The sequence below is a fragment of the Melozone crissalis genome, unplaced genomic scaffold (assembly GCF_028551555.1).
Source record: "Melozone crissalis strain CALT ecotype California unplaced genomic scaffold, PUWL_Pcris_2 ptg000045l_1, whole genome shotgun sequence".
Classification (NCBI taxonomy): domain Eukaryota; kingdom Metazoa; phylum Chordata; class Aves; order Passeriformes; family Passerellidae; genus Melozone; species Melozone crissalis.
In genome coordinates, this window is record NW_026535823.1 from 26,895,001 (window position 1) to 26,911,113 (window position 16,113).

Here is a 16,113-nt window from a genome sequence, read left to right on the forward strand (position 1 = left end):
TCTAGAAGTTCGGCCAATAGAAAAAGAAAAAAAGGAATAAATTTCAGAAATTTTACTGAATTATTCTGGCATCCTCTCATCTTTCAAACTCTGCAATGCTAAGATTGTTACAAAATCCAAAATAAAAATGAGAATATATTGTGAATGTATTTAAAGTAAATTAAAATTATGGCTTTTTATTTTCTAGGATTATTTTCAAGGCTTCAGTGTATCACTTGCTGCTATATGTGCAAAAATAGATAAATTAACATTTTTAATATATTTAAGTTTTACTTACAAAAATGCATTTAAAAAAAAAAAGAATGAGTTAAAACTCATCCATTTACCTTGAACTTTAATGAGCAGAACAGATATAATTTGTGGCATTAAAGTTATTCAGGCTCAATAAAAGCTAAAAGTTGTCCTTGCTGAACGGTGAAATGAGATTTGTACGGCCTGTGTACGCCTTGTTTCCCACAATCAAACTGTCACAGCACAAAAACATTCTCCTGCATGGGGAGGTTTTGATACCCATTTCCCTGGTGAAAGTGTGAGAAAGATCTGAAAGAGTTATTGACAATTCATACAGTATCCCATATTCCATTAGGTAGTACAAGCAGAGAACATATCTTAACTCTGAAGGGAGATGAAGCAACAATGTTTTAAATTACTATTGACTCCACTAAATTTCCTGATAATGTCAGAAGACTGTAGTCTGGCAGGTTCATAAGAGACTCAAGATGATACAGGAATCCAATTATGCCAAGTCTATTTAGTTGTCCTGTTTGCTAAGCCAAAGGTTAACGAGAACTGCACTGAAAAAACCTCCTGTGGTATTACAAAGTATTTCTTATGCTGCATAACATGCAAATGAAAAAGTATTTTAATCAAGTCTTTCTTTAACTCCTTAATTGCAATGGGGTACCCTACAAGGCAGCAAATTAAAAACTCATGATGGAAAAAGTGATCTTAAAAATTTGTCACTGAACTCAAGAGATCATCATTAATTACTCGAGTAATTATTACCAAATATTTCTAATTTGGGGGGAAAAGAAGTTCAGATCACAGGAGCATAGACAGTCATTGCTATCATTAAATCTTTATAAATAGTAAGCTACAGCCTCTAATTTTAGACAGAAATTAATTGTATTTTTGTTGGCAACACGCTCCAGTCTGTTTACACAGCTGACAAGTTCCAGCGCCACCAGACTCAAGCAGTGAGCTTTGAGGACTCGTCTGCTTCAGAGCAGATGACTCAACATTCACCAATTTCATTAAAGATGAAAAGGGGGAAAATTCACCTGCAACAATGTCACTTGTGAAAAAAAGACTTAATGCAGATTCATGAGTTTTACATATGTGAGGTATCCTATTCAGAAGAAAAGGAGGGGAAAACTACATGAAAACCTAACAGCTGTGGGAAAACAGATTAGAAGTGTTGAGTTTCCAATTCTTTTTTGGGCGAATGTAAACTAATAAAATGTTAAAATGGATCCATATTTCAAAGCCTGTAATTACCACATGACACCATTCTGTTATTTCAGACCTTATGTCTATCAGCTCAGATATGCCCTGGTATACATGGACTGAGATCTACCCACCTTTCTCAAACTTAAATACTATTTCTGCAAACACCACCACAGATATATTTTACAAGTACACTGGAAATTCAGACAGCTTTTGCCTTTTGGGTTTTTTTTAATTGGCATAAATCCTTGACTCAGAGCAAAAAAAAGGAGCAATTCTCCCTTTACAAGAAGAAAGCAGAAATGGACAAGAAAGTAATGCATGCAGATAATGGCAATATGTAAGAAAGTAAACTCCAAATCCATTTTCGCTTTGCAGAATGATCACGTTCAATAAAAAACTTCATTTTCCTACATTCTTCTCGGATCACAAAATACAACACAACTACTTATTTCAGCCTTTTAGTCATTTTTTTAGTGGACTGGTTGGGTTTTTTTCTAAAAAAAGGCAGACCTCACTAGCTGGCACTGGGAACACACTAGCAGAAGGAAACTGAAAGACATGCTGTAAAACACACTGTAAGGATGACCATGCAAGGAAGCAAGACTAATATTTAATGGGATAATTCAGATGAGTCCCACAATTTCATGAATTTGTGGGCAATTCTGAGTCAGTGGATTCTGTCACTGGTGGTGACCCCTCACTGATTTCAGCAGGAACAACTCCTGCTCTGAAGCCAGGCAGAAGCTTGAGCATGAACTGGGTGAGCTAATGTACTGTGAACAATATATAGATGTGCACTCAGGGCATACATAAAAATCAGGATTTTGCCTGAAGTTCAATCACCCAATAGATTTCAACTTCCAAAATGCTGTGCAGCTTTGCTTCAGTCTAGAATGGCTGAAATGAAACAGGAAACATGCACTGAATCTGAGACACAGGAATCATTTCCCTGAGCTGCAGGCACCCAAACCTTGAGCATTTTTTATCTTCCACACCAACACTCTGAATGTGTGTGATGTTACAGTAATCACAAGAGACAGTAAATGCTACAGAGTGATTCCAATCAAAAATCCATGTAAAATCAGCCTTTTCTAGGAAGGAATGAGATGAGAAGCCAAGGAACTCACCGAGTCATCTGTGGCAGAAGAAGGCCAGCCCTCCCACAGCTGGTGACGGACAGGGATGCTGGTCAGGTCATACACATTCCTCTTCACCTGGAAAAAAAATAAAAATAAATCAGAACTTGCTGCAAAAAAGGCAGCCAAGGGCATTGTTTTCACCACAGCACCAAGCTTTTTATTTTTTCTGGTTATTGCAATTTCATTGTCTCATTTCTGGATAGATTTAATACATGGGCTATGCAGATAAAAATTTCAATACCATCAGTTTAAAGCTTTCTGAATGTGAATATTCTGCACAGGTCGGTGTTTTAGAACCATTAAGATATCTCTCAAGTTTTTCCTTAAACTGGTAAATTACATGTACACATGATAACCTTTATGCTAATATTAGTTTTGTTCAGGAGTTTTTGCAGGGAGACTGACCTGGGACCTATGCTTCAATTAAAAAAAAAAGAAATTACAACTATATTTTAACTAAAAAAATTGAAACAAGAACACTGAGGCTTTAAGACACAGAATACTGAAGTATCTATTAGTAATTCAAGTGGACTTCATTTTAGTGCTTCCTCATAGTGTCCTTGGTGGCTTTGTAAAGAAATGTTGCTTCATACTGACCCCACAACAACCCAAAATGTAACAATCCTGACCTGAGTGATCGCAAGGACACAGTTCTTGCTGGTTTCATTTTGTTGCATTAAAAACCAGGATAAACTGTCCCTGTGAAATATTTGAAATATTTCTTTTCCAGCTACACACCAGAAATAGTATTATTTTCACAATATAAAACTCTAAAGTGCACTGTTTTTAAATAACAAGTGAAACTTATTTACAGAAACATGAGATCAATAGGACTACATAATATTGTTTTCAAAAAGCCTTCAGAAGGAAAAATAAATAACTCGGAAGTCACATTCCTCAAATTCCCTTTTAATTCCAAAGCACAACAGAAAGGCATTATGAAAAAAACAGTATTTCCCTTCTTTCATTAACTCATCTGTAACTGCACTGAATTCAATAACATTCCTCTGCTATTCTAAGCTTGAAAGGCATGCTCGGGGTAAAGTGTTATGTTGGTATAAAGCACAATGCCAGACTGATGTGCTGGACAAAAGTGATCAAAGTTGAAGTAATTTTAGCCAAGGCACAAGTATTCTGCTGCATTATTCTGGCAGAATGACATCTGTTGAGCAACTCGTCGCAGAATAAACCAGTTGTTCTAGGCAGGCCTGGCTGGGTAGGGGACCATGTAAGACTGATTAGAGTAATGTTTGATTAAACAAACTGCTTGAGCTAAGATCATAACTGGATTTGGAATTCATGCCAAAGTAGTCCTCTTTCAAACAACAAGCCACAATCAATTATTTAAGATAAAATAAGCTTGCTTTTAAATAATGATTTGATTTTTGGTTTCTTTGATAATTAGAACACTGTTACGAAAGCAGGCTGTAAAATGTTTTAGAGATTAGAATATTTACCAATTGAGTATTGAAAACCCTTTTTCTTCATTAACTGACCTAATTTATGAAAGCAGACTGTAAAATGTTTTAAGATATTAGAATATTTACCAACTGAGTATAGAAAACCCCTTTTCTTCATTAACTGACCTAATTTCAGTTTAAGGTGAAAAACTCCATGAGAAGGAAAAAGCTCTAAAGATTTCTATAAACAGAATTGTGAACTGCTTCTTCACTGAACCAGTAAAAATCTACAGCCACACTCTTCACACAACTGAAAAAAGCCCAGTAAATGGACAAAATCTGTGTTAAGGATTTTACTTATAAATTCACTTGGCATTGAGAGGAGGACTGAAATCTTTATTTTGTAAAGCAAACTCTAAATTGCAGTGCCATCCACTGAGCTACATTTATTGGCAAACTTTTTGGTCCTGCACTTTTGATCAGTTTGAAATACAAATTGGTGGCATTGTCTTTGTGCAGCCCAGAATGTCTTTTCATAATGTTCAGATGCCATGGTGACTGGCACATTACTATGGCAGCCACCCTTCAGATTATCATCTCCAGAATATAAGAGATCATTTAAAAACAAATTAAAGGCACATCTATTTGGTTTCACTACTCAGCTGTAAACAGTATCAATACAACCATTTAAACAAAAAAAAAAAAAGAAAAAAGTAGCCCATATATTTTAGATGCAGTCTTACTTGGAAAATTATGTATAATTTTTGCATAATGCCCTGCCTTGCAGTTACACATTGATGCTGGAAAACCATGTGAAGTTTCACCTTCAGCTCATTTTCACTAGTTTTAAAGGGAGCTAAAATATTAAACAACTTCTAACATTTTAAGAAAACCCATATGTCAAAGCAGCCAACACACTCAGAAAACTTCCCAGACAGAGGCAGAGTGTTACCTTCCTATCTTTCACTGGTTTCTTTAAACAGATGAACATGTTGCTTTGAAAGTAAGGTTAAACACAGAAGATACACTTTGTTTGCAGATATAAAGCTAATCCAACATTCAGAGTCCTGCCACATTCATATTAGTAAGGATAAAGTGAAGCAAAATGTACCACAGGGAAAATGTCTGTACCAGGTACTGTGATGACAACAACCTTCTGGTGCTTGCACTCAGCAGGAATAAGCAGCTATTTTCTCATCTCTGAATTAGAAAAATCTGATACCTACTCTCAAAAAACAAAGACCTAACACTTAAGAAATGATTTTAAAAAATTAAATTTATGCCAAATCATTGAAGAACTGTCATGCCTGAATCTGTATCTCTGAATCACAACAAATCACTACAAAGTTTAACAGTAGTTTCCCTCAGGCTGTTTTCAGCTTATGCAGGTACAAAGTTAAGTGAAATAATGTACATAATGAACTTTTGTTAGTCTTATTATTAAATATAATTTATGCAAAGCTGTAAATTGGCTGAGATGCTAAAGACTGTTCCAGGCACATAGGCAGCATGAAAGACAGTGCAAAAATGAGTGCATGAAAGGCAGACAAAAGGAGCAATAAAGTCAGAGGACTGTGAGGAATGTGGAATGTGAGTTGGGGGACGCAGGGAAATGAGATCAGATGCAGACAGTCCAAGGTTGCATGGGGCACTGATGGTACAGCAGAAATCTTGACTTTGACATTGTAACAGAGAAAAAGTCAAGACAAGCAACCAAAATTTTTAGGGGACAGCAATGATATGGATGAGGCAGTGCTACGAAAAACTCCAAAGTAAGCAGAAACATTCTGGTGAAGAAAGATGGAAAGAAAGGAGGCAAATCTAGCTGAAGTGATAGGTTTAAAGATTATAAATTAAAGCCTTTAACATCTCTGCCAGGCAAAATTCCAACAGATAGAAAAGAGCACTGGGAGTCTGGCAGGAATAGATGGGAAGCAGGGGCAGAATCAACCAAGTTTCTAAGCATGGAGAAGCATCAAAGGTGATACTATGGTGAATTTGAAAAGATAATGATGTTATCAACAGCTATGAGCAAAAATTGGTCAGATAAAAAGGTGATTTCAGTTAATTGTGGACTAACAAGAATTGTCGAAAATATAGAGATGCAAAACTAGAGAGAAGGAATTTCTGAATCAGCACCTCTGCCACAACCTATTGCAATAGATTTGGTCCACAGTAACACGAAAACACAAGACACAAACTGGAGACGTTAGGAGGGAAAATGACAAACCAAAACAAGTAATCCATATTTAAAATATTCTTATAGCAGAGAAAAAGGATTTGCATTTTATCAGGAAAAGGATATCACAAGCCAAAGGAGAAACAAAATTTCTTAACTTTAAAAGTGATTTTTAGCCAGCTCCCCACAAGTGGGATATACTCAGATATACTAAAGCAGTGCACGGTGTGAGCCACCACTAACTAACACCCAAACCAGAACTCTCAGGTTACTCTACCCAAGACTCATTTAAGGGAAGGGTTCTAAGTCAGCTCCACTCACAATTTTGCTTGTGTTCTTATCTTTCCAATACATAATACAACAACTATACTACAACATAAAAAAACCAAAGGCTATTTAAATAATCAAATTTTCATTTTAATGTTAGTTTTACTTTAGAAATAATAGTGCAATTCCAAAGACATCAAATTATAACCTGTATCTCCTTCTAGCACCTGACTGAAGTTTAAATTACAGAATGCTCCCAATTAATGAATTAAGACGTCAGGATTGGGCTATTTTTAAATAACAGCATCTGCTTCTTGCAGATTTTATACCACTGAAAGTCTCTCAGGAAGGCTCACTATGCTATTTACATTTACACATAGTCAATTCACTCTGTTATAATCTAAAGGAAAAAAAAATACACTTCCAATGTAAATATTTAAAATCTATACTGAATGCAAAAAAAACCCTCACCTGACCAAGCCTATCAGCCAAAAGTCAGCCATGATTCAGCACCTTTCTAAAATGCACAGGAACTCCATTGTGTGTTTTACTAAAATACATTTTCTAATTAATTTTTTATTCCATATCTCTTCCTTTAAATTACTATTTTTGCTTTTAATATCTATGAAAATATTCAAGTCTGCATTTATTAAGTTTTCCCACTTATTAGGCTAAATCTTAGAAACCTTATTTCTTGTTTCATGCAGCAGAGAAATGCATTCTATTCTAACATAATTGATTTTAATTCAATGTCCAAATTATGTTACTTGCTTATTCTATTATGTCAAGTAAAACAGAAACAAATAAAAGCACCAAAACACACATAGCTCATGAAAGTAAGGTTCTCTTCCCTCTCAGGACTGTTTCCTTTTCAAATTAAAAGCAATATGCAATTTCAGGCCTTCCCAAAGGGCCCTAAGAGAACCTGAATGTCCATTGTAGATCAGGCACATACAAAGCAGAATTCAACATAAATGCTACTAATGCATCCAGTTTTAAAGTGTATGGAACAGTGTTTGAACCCAAATAAACCCAGTTTAAACTATGTCAAAAATGGGTTGCATTTTACTGTAGCACTCCATAAATACTGGGCCAGTGTCTTCATTAAAAAGCTTGGTGAAATTGTTCCAATTAACTCAGATGTGGAAAATAATGTGTCATTTTTTGGTAACATTTTGCTGATAAGAGTTCAAACCAAGATGATTATATCATAATAAACAGGGAGAAAATATATTTTCTGATGTTTCCAATTCCAATTTAGAAGAGAGTTTGAAGTGCATTAATTTTGCCTGTCATGGTTGAAAATGTGGAGTAAAACCTTCACGTACCTAGAGATTAAATGAATATTTTAATGTAAACACTACATTCAGTTTGAGAGATGAGACAAGGAGACACTGGTAACTACTTTGACAGCTCAAGGTAAGTAAATGCAAAGTTAATGTATTTCTTGGCTATTATTTTAAAATGGGAGAGAGAGGAAAACTTTCAGGAGAAAGAATCTGTAAGCAGGCAGTAACCTTAACAGAGAGATGATTCAGCAAAGCAGTTTAGTAAAAACATCTCATTTAGGAAAACAAGGCACTAAATATGAGGCACTAGCACCACTTCCAGAAAGGCATGTGGATTCTCTACTCCCCAGCAAACACTTAGAGCCTCACTCCCCCAGATATACATCCATCATAATGTGTCATCAAACTAAATCCAAAAAAACCCTGTTAATTCTACTTCATTTATATCAATTCTTGATGACTACAGCTACTCCAAATAACTTCTGTGAGGTACTACTGGCAGACTTTAAATGTCCTAAATTCAGAAAATAAACTGGTTTTTCCTTAGTTAGCTGGCTGTGCTCTGTCCTCTTGTCCTACAGATTCCATGGTGACACATCTTCCATGACATCACTTACTCACTTCACAGCCTCACTGAGCAACTGTATTTCTGAGCTGTAACACTCATTCAGATAATTTTAAAAATTTTTTGTCAACCAGGAGTTATCAGAAGCTCATCCAGTTCGGGAATGGCCAGGTTATTTAAAAACTCATTAAGTCTAATAAGCTTCATTACACTTCATAAGTTTTTGCAAAGAAGTGTTTGGCAATTTCCTTTCAGCAAAAGAAATAATATTGTTAATAAATTATTTTCATAGATTTCACAATTATTCAAACTTCATTATATCCTATTTCATGAATTTGAGCTCATATTTTAAACCTCTTTTAAAGCAACCCTTCTTGGATGTAATTTGACCTTTTGTAATGGATCTGTGCCAAGTGTGTATCTCACCATTGCAATCCACAATAAAAAGGCTCATTAGGCAATACTAGTATAATTTTGGTTAAAACCTGTAAATTTTGAAACAGAAAATAAAAGTATGGCTACAGCTAAACTTTACTGAATCTTCTGATGTGTGAACTTCTGATTGCTTCATGCAATACATATATATGTGTATCTATATATATACACACTTACAACACAATCTGAACACATGGGTGCCCCAAGCATGAGAGATTCCCTCAAATACTTAGCAAGATAATTCTCCAACCTCAGCTTCCTGTCCAGACAATTTTGAGAATTAATCTGAACTCTCTTCAAGCTACCAGATGCTGCTTTTTGCCACTGCTTTGGATCAGGCTGATGTTAAGGGGGCAAATGTTAAGTACATTCACAATGTTATATTATATACAATATTAAAATTCTATATACAGCTGTCTTTAAAATGTGGGTTTATTCTCAATGCCTCAGTTTTCTGACAGCACACATGCATGTTTTCATTCTGTAAAACAAAGAAACCCCTTTGCTGATCTCCATCTTTAAATCCCTAAAATCAGCCATCCTTCTAGGGCAGCATTACTGCTAAATGCAAGGTGCAATCTTCTGAACTGGATGCTGAAGTTCCAGGGTGCTGCTATATGGCCTGCACTGTGCAAAGGTTCAGCTCACATAATTATTATTATTCATTGCTTGTAGTGCCTAGGAGACCTAATTGTGATAATCCCCTCTGAACTTTAAACTGCATGACCCTTTGATTTTTTTAATAGAAGGTTAAAAGAAGAAACAAATTCCTATAGAAGGAGAAGGGAAAACACATTCTTAAGAAATTGGGGCAAGAGACAGGAGTATTTTTAAAAATCATTTTAGCAGCACACAAGCATGAGTTTGAAATGGGGTATGAAAGAATTAAGAGTGTGAGTTAGCTGTGACATTAGAGATTGAAAGGAAGATGTGATTAGGGTTAAAAGAGATCAAACAACAAAGACTTACTGCCAAAACAATTTTACAAATTTATTTGAAAACTCCTTAAACACTTCTACTAACAAAATAAAACTACTGAAAATACCTGAAGTTTGTTTGCTTGTTTGATTGTCTGACATAGAAAAGACATTTTGAAGTCCTAGCTTGTTTTTCCAATCAGGAAATGGTCATTTGAGAAAACATCATTTATTAGCTTCCTAAATGATCCAACTTCTACCTGACCTCTATGCACATGATGAAAGACAACAGGCAACTCCTCAGGCATCCATTACCACATCACCATCAACAGGAAAAACATTCAGTTGCAATATGAAGGGTAAATACAGTTTGCAATATTTTTACCCCCAAAGTCCCAATTCCAGTTGTCCTGAAATGTCCAGAGACTGCCAAACACCTTCCTGATCATGAAGTTAAGTATGTGCCAAGAGCATTAACTTTGACACAAGCTATTCAAAATTGGTATGAAAACACAATTTCAACTATTAAATACACATTCTGTCCATCCTGACATCTCTACCAGAAGATACTGACTCCACTGGGTAATGGTGAAATATGAATTAAAGCTGGGAAGTAAGAAAAAATCTCCATGCCTGGTGGGGCTTTGTCCCACCCTGTCCATACCACTTGTACATATTTTCAGTTACAGCACAGTGACTCTCAAGAATATAGTCAGACTCCCACTGAAAAGGGCATTAAAGATTTCTAGGGTCTGAATCATCACTGGAAATAGAAGAGAGAGTCAATGTGACTCTTGCAGTGGAAAGATCTGTTACCTTTTCACAGCTGTCATGCTCAGAACAAAAGAAATATTTAGGCAGATATATTTCTAGTGCAACATTCTCATCTTCATTTTAAAAGTACCCCAAGTGTAATAAATTGGTCCTTGATCACTTCCCTACTTGGGAATATTTAGGGGTTTCAAAAGTAATCACTAAAACCAATGAATGGTAGAACAAATTGTCATTTCAGGAACTAGTAAGGAGAAGAATGGAAGTTACTGTTTAATCACAGTAAAGAGCACCATTTAGATACATGTAGGGGGAAAGAGGGAAAAAAACCAAATCCCAACCAAAAATCTCCCACTTACAAGTTTCTTCTCACTTTGCTTCAATGAGAGAAGGAATCCTATCACCTCCCCCAAATCTCAGATTATGACTCCAAGAGATACACTCCTGAACACATTTCACTGATTAACAGTACCTTCCACTCCTACCCAACTACACTTCAAAATAGCAACTGATTCAGTTTCAGTCTTAAAAAATGCATAAACCACATTTGCTTCAGAGCAATCCTTATTTTAAGTGATAAGCCTACCCATTTTGGTGTAAGAAAGAGAACATCACAAAATCAGTATTTTCTTATCTGTTTTTACTTGTTCTCTAGACAATCAATAAAATAAACCTTTGGGAGAGATAAGCCTACCCATTTTGGTGTAAGAAAGAGAACATCACAAAATCAGTATTTTCTTATCTGTTTTTACTTGTTCTCTAGACAATCAATAAAATAAACCTTTGGGAGAGGCCATATTTTCTTGTTCCTAGAGACAACATAAAATCTACTCCAAATTTTTGTAAATGGTCAATAATTATAAAGTATTCATAAATTTACACATTATATGAAAAAGAGGTCAATCAATCAACTTTGAGAAGCAAAGTACCACAGTCATGCAGAGTGCTGGGAAGCACTTTCACATACAGAAATTCTCTAATACCTCCAACTTCGGTGTTTTACTTCTCTTTTCCCTCCACTTCTACACTTAAAGGTCACAGCAAACCTGCTGCTCAGTAAGGAGGGATGGGCAGACTCACCCTGCAGCCCTTTTATTCCTAGGGCCAGCACACAAGGTGCATCTAGAAAGGAAGTTGAGCCACAGATATAAAATGTCTCGTGCATTACATTAATTTCCCAAAGCAAAAATTCAGTGTAAGGTGCATTTTCTCTGAAGACTCTCTGGTATTACCACCAAAAAAAGAAGATGGGTCATCCAGAAACCATCAGTAACTCAAGTGCTGACTTCCTTGGTTCACTTGAGTTATTGGTATCAGGTATTTGACAGTGAAAGCTCTGTAGGAAGGCAGCTCCAAAGTAAACTGTGACATCTTCTCTCAGTCACTGTTACCATGAATTTAGTAAATTCTTTGGTGTGGTTGTATTTGAATAGGTATTCTATTCCTGTTATTCTGAATTCAAGTTAAACTATAAAACAATGTCCATTGAGCTGTCAGTCAAATTTCTACTAACTGAAACATTTCTGGGTACTTTATCCATTTCACCATTGTGTCTACCAAATCAAAACTTCTTTAGGGGTTTTTATATTGACAATATTCAGAAGTAATTTGAAATTGATTTCTGCTTTAACAGTGGAAAAGAATTGCAGACAAACCTTCACAGTGGGTTTTAGGAATATTAACCTACACACATCAATTACAAATACAGTTACAAATATTGCTACATTTAAGGTATATGCGTGTAAGGTGCAGATTACACTATTAACAAGCAGCTCTCCTATATACATGTACATTTTTAGAAAGAGAATTCAGTCTATTTAGCAATTCACTAACAAAGCTATTCCTTAGCTCATCCCTGCCATAACCTGCTCTATTCAGAAACATATGGGAAAAGACATTAAATAACCAGTGAAAACCATGGACTTCTGGTATTAGTGCTACACATTGCATACCCCTATTCATTATTCCACCTCCCTTGTTTAATCTATCATTAAGACTCAGTGACCCTACACTAAATTTAAAGCAGATCCTTCCTTCCTCCCATGCCTAAATTCACATACTTTTCTAGCTGGGGATGCCCTCAAGTATTAGCCACTCTACAGGGTTTCTCTAATCTCAGCTCTGAACTATGTTGTGCTATAGAAGCAAGAAATTGCTGGTTTACATCTTTAACTATGGAATCTTCCACCCAAAAAATCCCCTCCTTTACTTAATAAGATAGAGGGAAATCTTTCATGTAAAACATATTTAACACATTTAAAAATTATATATTTTCCTCTATATGATGTAGAATAAAAGTTATAAAGCATATTATTTTAAAGCACTGCTACCCTGAACTTGTGTCCCAAATATAATTGCATTGGAAACAATTTTAAAGCTTTCAAAATTTATTTTTACATTGTAGAAAAGCTAGATGTCTATTTGTATCCAAAGTCAATATGAACCAGGTTTCTAATAAACAAATTTTTAAAAAGTAAAGCAAGAGGATGACCAAATACCAGATATTAGACTTGCTTTTGTTTTTAACATAGGAACTTAAAAATATACAAAAATATTAAAACTCCTACCTCTCTCTTTTAACTGACAGGTTTCAGTGTAAAAGTAATGGCAGTACAGGTGAAAACATACCATAAGTTTCCTTAATGAGGGATAAGAATCTTTATTGTTGCCATCTATAGTATTTGCCAACCGTAGCCCTGCCTTCCTCTACCACAAAAAGGTGAGCATTGATCTGCACCACTATTTTAAAAAATTAAAGACACTAAGACTGTGAGTGAATCAGAGATGAAATTCCATTGAGTTGACAAAATGAGTCAGGCAAAGATACAATGGAAATAGAGATTTTTATATCTACCAAAAGAAGCCATACAAATTTGTTTTGGTGTCCTGAGTAATTCTACTTCTAGTGTATTTAAAAATATTTAACCACATTTCCTCAGAAGATAGAATTAAGTTGAAAAAAGCAGCTGCAGCCTGGCCAAAAAGTCCAGTCTGCATTCTCTCTGGCTCTTCTTTCTTTCCTTTAAGTCTTTTCCCCAAACAAGTCAGTACTTGAACAATTACATATGAGTCATATGTACTTGTAGAATACAAAAAGTTGATGGGAAAAGCAAATTAGTAAGATTCAAATTGTCAGGTTATCAGATAACAGTAAAATATTAGGAGCAGTTAAAATAAACACACCAAGCCAAGAGCAACACTAGAAAACCTGAAGTCTAAGTTCTACACAGGTGCAGACATGGGAAGATGAAGGGAAAGTGTTACTGGAGAGTGAAAATAAACAGTAACTGTGAAATCTATGGATCAATTTGAAGACAAAAATTATCTGGAAGCCTATCAAGTGAGGAACTTTACTTTACAAACAGCAAGACTTCCATAAAGAAAAGAAATGCTGCGAAGGCCCCAGTCCTGCAACTTCTGGTTCAGGCATTTTTCCAGAACTGGACTGGCTTCCAGACCTGGACTGCCTAAATCAAAAATACAAGTAGTTTACAATATTGAAGTCTATGATATTGAAATCACATTTTCCTTTAGAATTCCCAAATATTAAAAGAAAACTACATTATCTTGTTCCTCTAAAAGGAGTCACAGCTGAGTCTCCCTCAATACAATGAGTTTATTTGCTGTATCTTCCAACAGCAGCCACCCTCATGAACAGTCTGCTCTGAGTGACCCAGAAACACAAAAAGCTCTTCCAAAAAATGATGGAAGAGTCACTATTTCTTGAATAGACCACTAAATGAAATTTCATTAGTGTTTGACCAAAACACTACAGGAGTTACCTCTTCTGCAAATTCCAGTCACAAAGCTCACCATTCATTTGCTGCAGAACAACAGAAAACTTAATGTTCTTCTCAGAAAATGGGCTAATATAAAGCTATTCTGACCATTTTCACTATTCCACTGTGCAAACTTGTCATCTCACTGAAATGGAAAGACTTGAATAAAGGTTAACTTAATTAATTAAACATATGTATTCTTTTCTACACACTTTTCTGTCTTACCTTGACATGCAATTCTGTATCTATTAAATAAGCAGTAAACACTATTCCATTTAATGACAAAAAATGTTAAATTACAGATTTGTGAATCCCAGCAACTAATTTTCCCCAAAACACCTCCAATATTTCACAGAATAAACATCGTCTTCATCAGAATTCCTTTATCTAAAATAAAACTAGAAACTATGTATTACAAAACAAGATTCACAGACAACAAATATTAAGATCTGAAAAGATCTATTCAGCTCAAATTAACACATTCCCATAAATCAAAGCAAAATTCATCCTCACGTTCATTCCTGTTACAGAATTGTCACCTCAATAGCCAATAAAAAGAAAGAACTAATGAGGTATTTCAGTATCTCCCAAAGAAATATTTTCAGCTCTGTTTTTCTTTTAAGTGCTTGAAAGGAAAAGAGTAATGAATTGCTCCCACACAGTCTTTTTATTGTTCTGTTATAGCAACAAGAGAGTTACACCGAGTCTTTATCTTTCACATAGTCCCAGATATCTTTTTGTCTCACTGCAACAATGACAAAGGAAGCAGACCAGGAAGAACAGTTATTTATCAGCAGCAGGGAGGTGCTGCTTGAAGCAGCAAATGTCCTTGTTTCTACTAATGGCTAACAGGGTGAGATGACAGATTTATTGGGTAACTAAGTGATATCTGCACTAATATCCAGACAACAATCCAATATACCTTGGAAATAAGTTTCCACAACAGACAAGGGTCTAGACTTCTACCAAAAATCAGGTCATTCAGCTGTATCCTGTGAAGTTTCCAGGGCTTCTCTCTTTTAGGATGAACAACCCCTGCTGGAGACAAGAAGCATCCTCTAGCCCTGGAATCATCCACATTCATCAATGGGACCATGGATTTGAGATAGGGAAGAAAAATCTGTTAAATTCCAGCAATAACAAGCTGGAAACTTGAGGAAATAACTGAGATTTCACTGGTCACTCACTTGCACAGAGAATATGCCCTGGACCTAACTGTTTCAAACAGGACAGTGAAATAATCACTTCTTCCATGATCGACATTAGAATACTTAGAAGAAAATTAATTAGAGGCACATCCAACAGATCAACCTATATAACAGGCAAGCTAAAGAGACTTAAGGACTTGAAAAGATTTATTTTCTTTTTTTTGTTGTATGGGGAAATAGATCAGCCTTAAGTAACCACAACTTGGACAGTTTTGAAGATATCCTCCCAGCCTGCCCCTTAGAAATTTTCCAAATCAATGGGACACACGACCCTTGAGCACTCACACAGATGCATAAGAAGGGAATTGGCCTTTCCTGACAGGCAAAGAAAGAGAGAAGTCAGGAGTCTGATCACTTATTAAAGTGTGCACCACCATGACACTGTGGTGTGTGAGGCTTAAGCACACAAATACCAATATCAATTATCAATTACCAATAGCAGCTGAAAAACTTTTCATAAAGAGCTTGTGATCCTGCCAGTGAGCTGGCACTTACCAACCATCAGAAAAGGGTCAGAAAGCTATGGATGTATCCAGTCACATGGAAGGCAAGACTGATGACAATAAATTTGGTGAATTTATGTTGCAGACTTGTATTTTTAAGTAACATGTGCAAGAACAGCAGTCCTGACTCAATAAGAACCAAAAAAGTTGAGTTACAATGTACACAGACAGGAATCTGGCACAGAGTGACCTCCTCCAGCAGCAAAACCAGC

The 16,113-nt window shown here is 35.6% G+C and overlaps 1 protein-coding gene across 1 annotated transcript in view; it reads right to left on the bottom strand.

The window, feature by feature from the left end:
- FAF1 (Fas associated factor 1) overlaps positions 1–16,113 on the bottom strand; it is a 147,057-nt gene that overhangs the window by 67,802 nt on the left and 63,142 nt on the right. Inside the window, exon 8 of the mRNA XM_054286164.1 lies at positions 2,577–2,663. Within this exon, the coding sequence (XP_054142139.1) occupies positions 2,577–2,663 (87 nt within the window). The remainder of the gene's footprint in view (positions 1–2,576; positions 2,664–16,113) is intronic.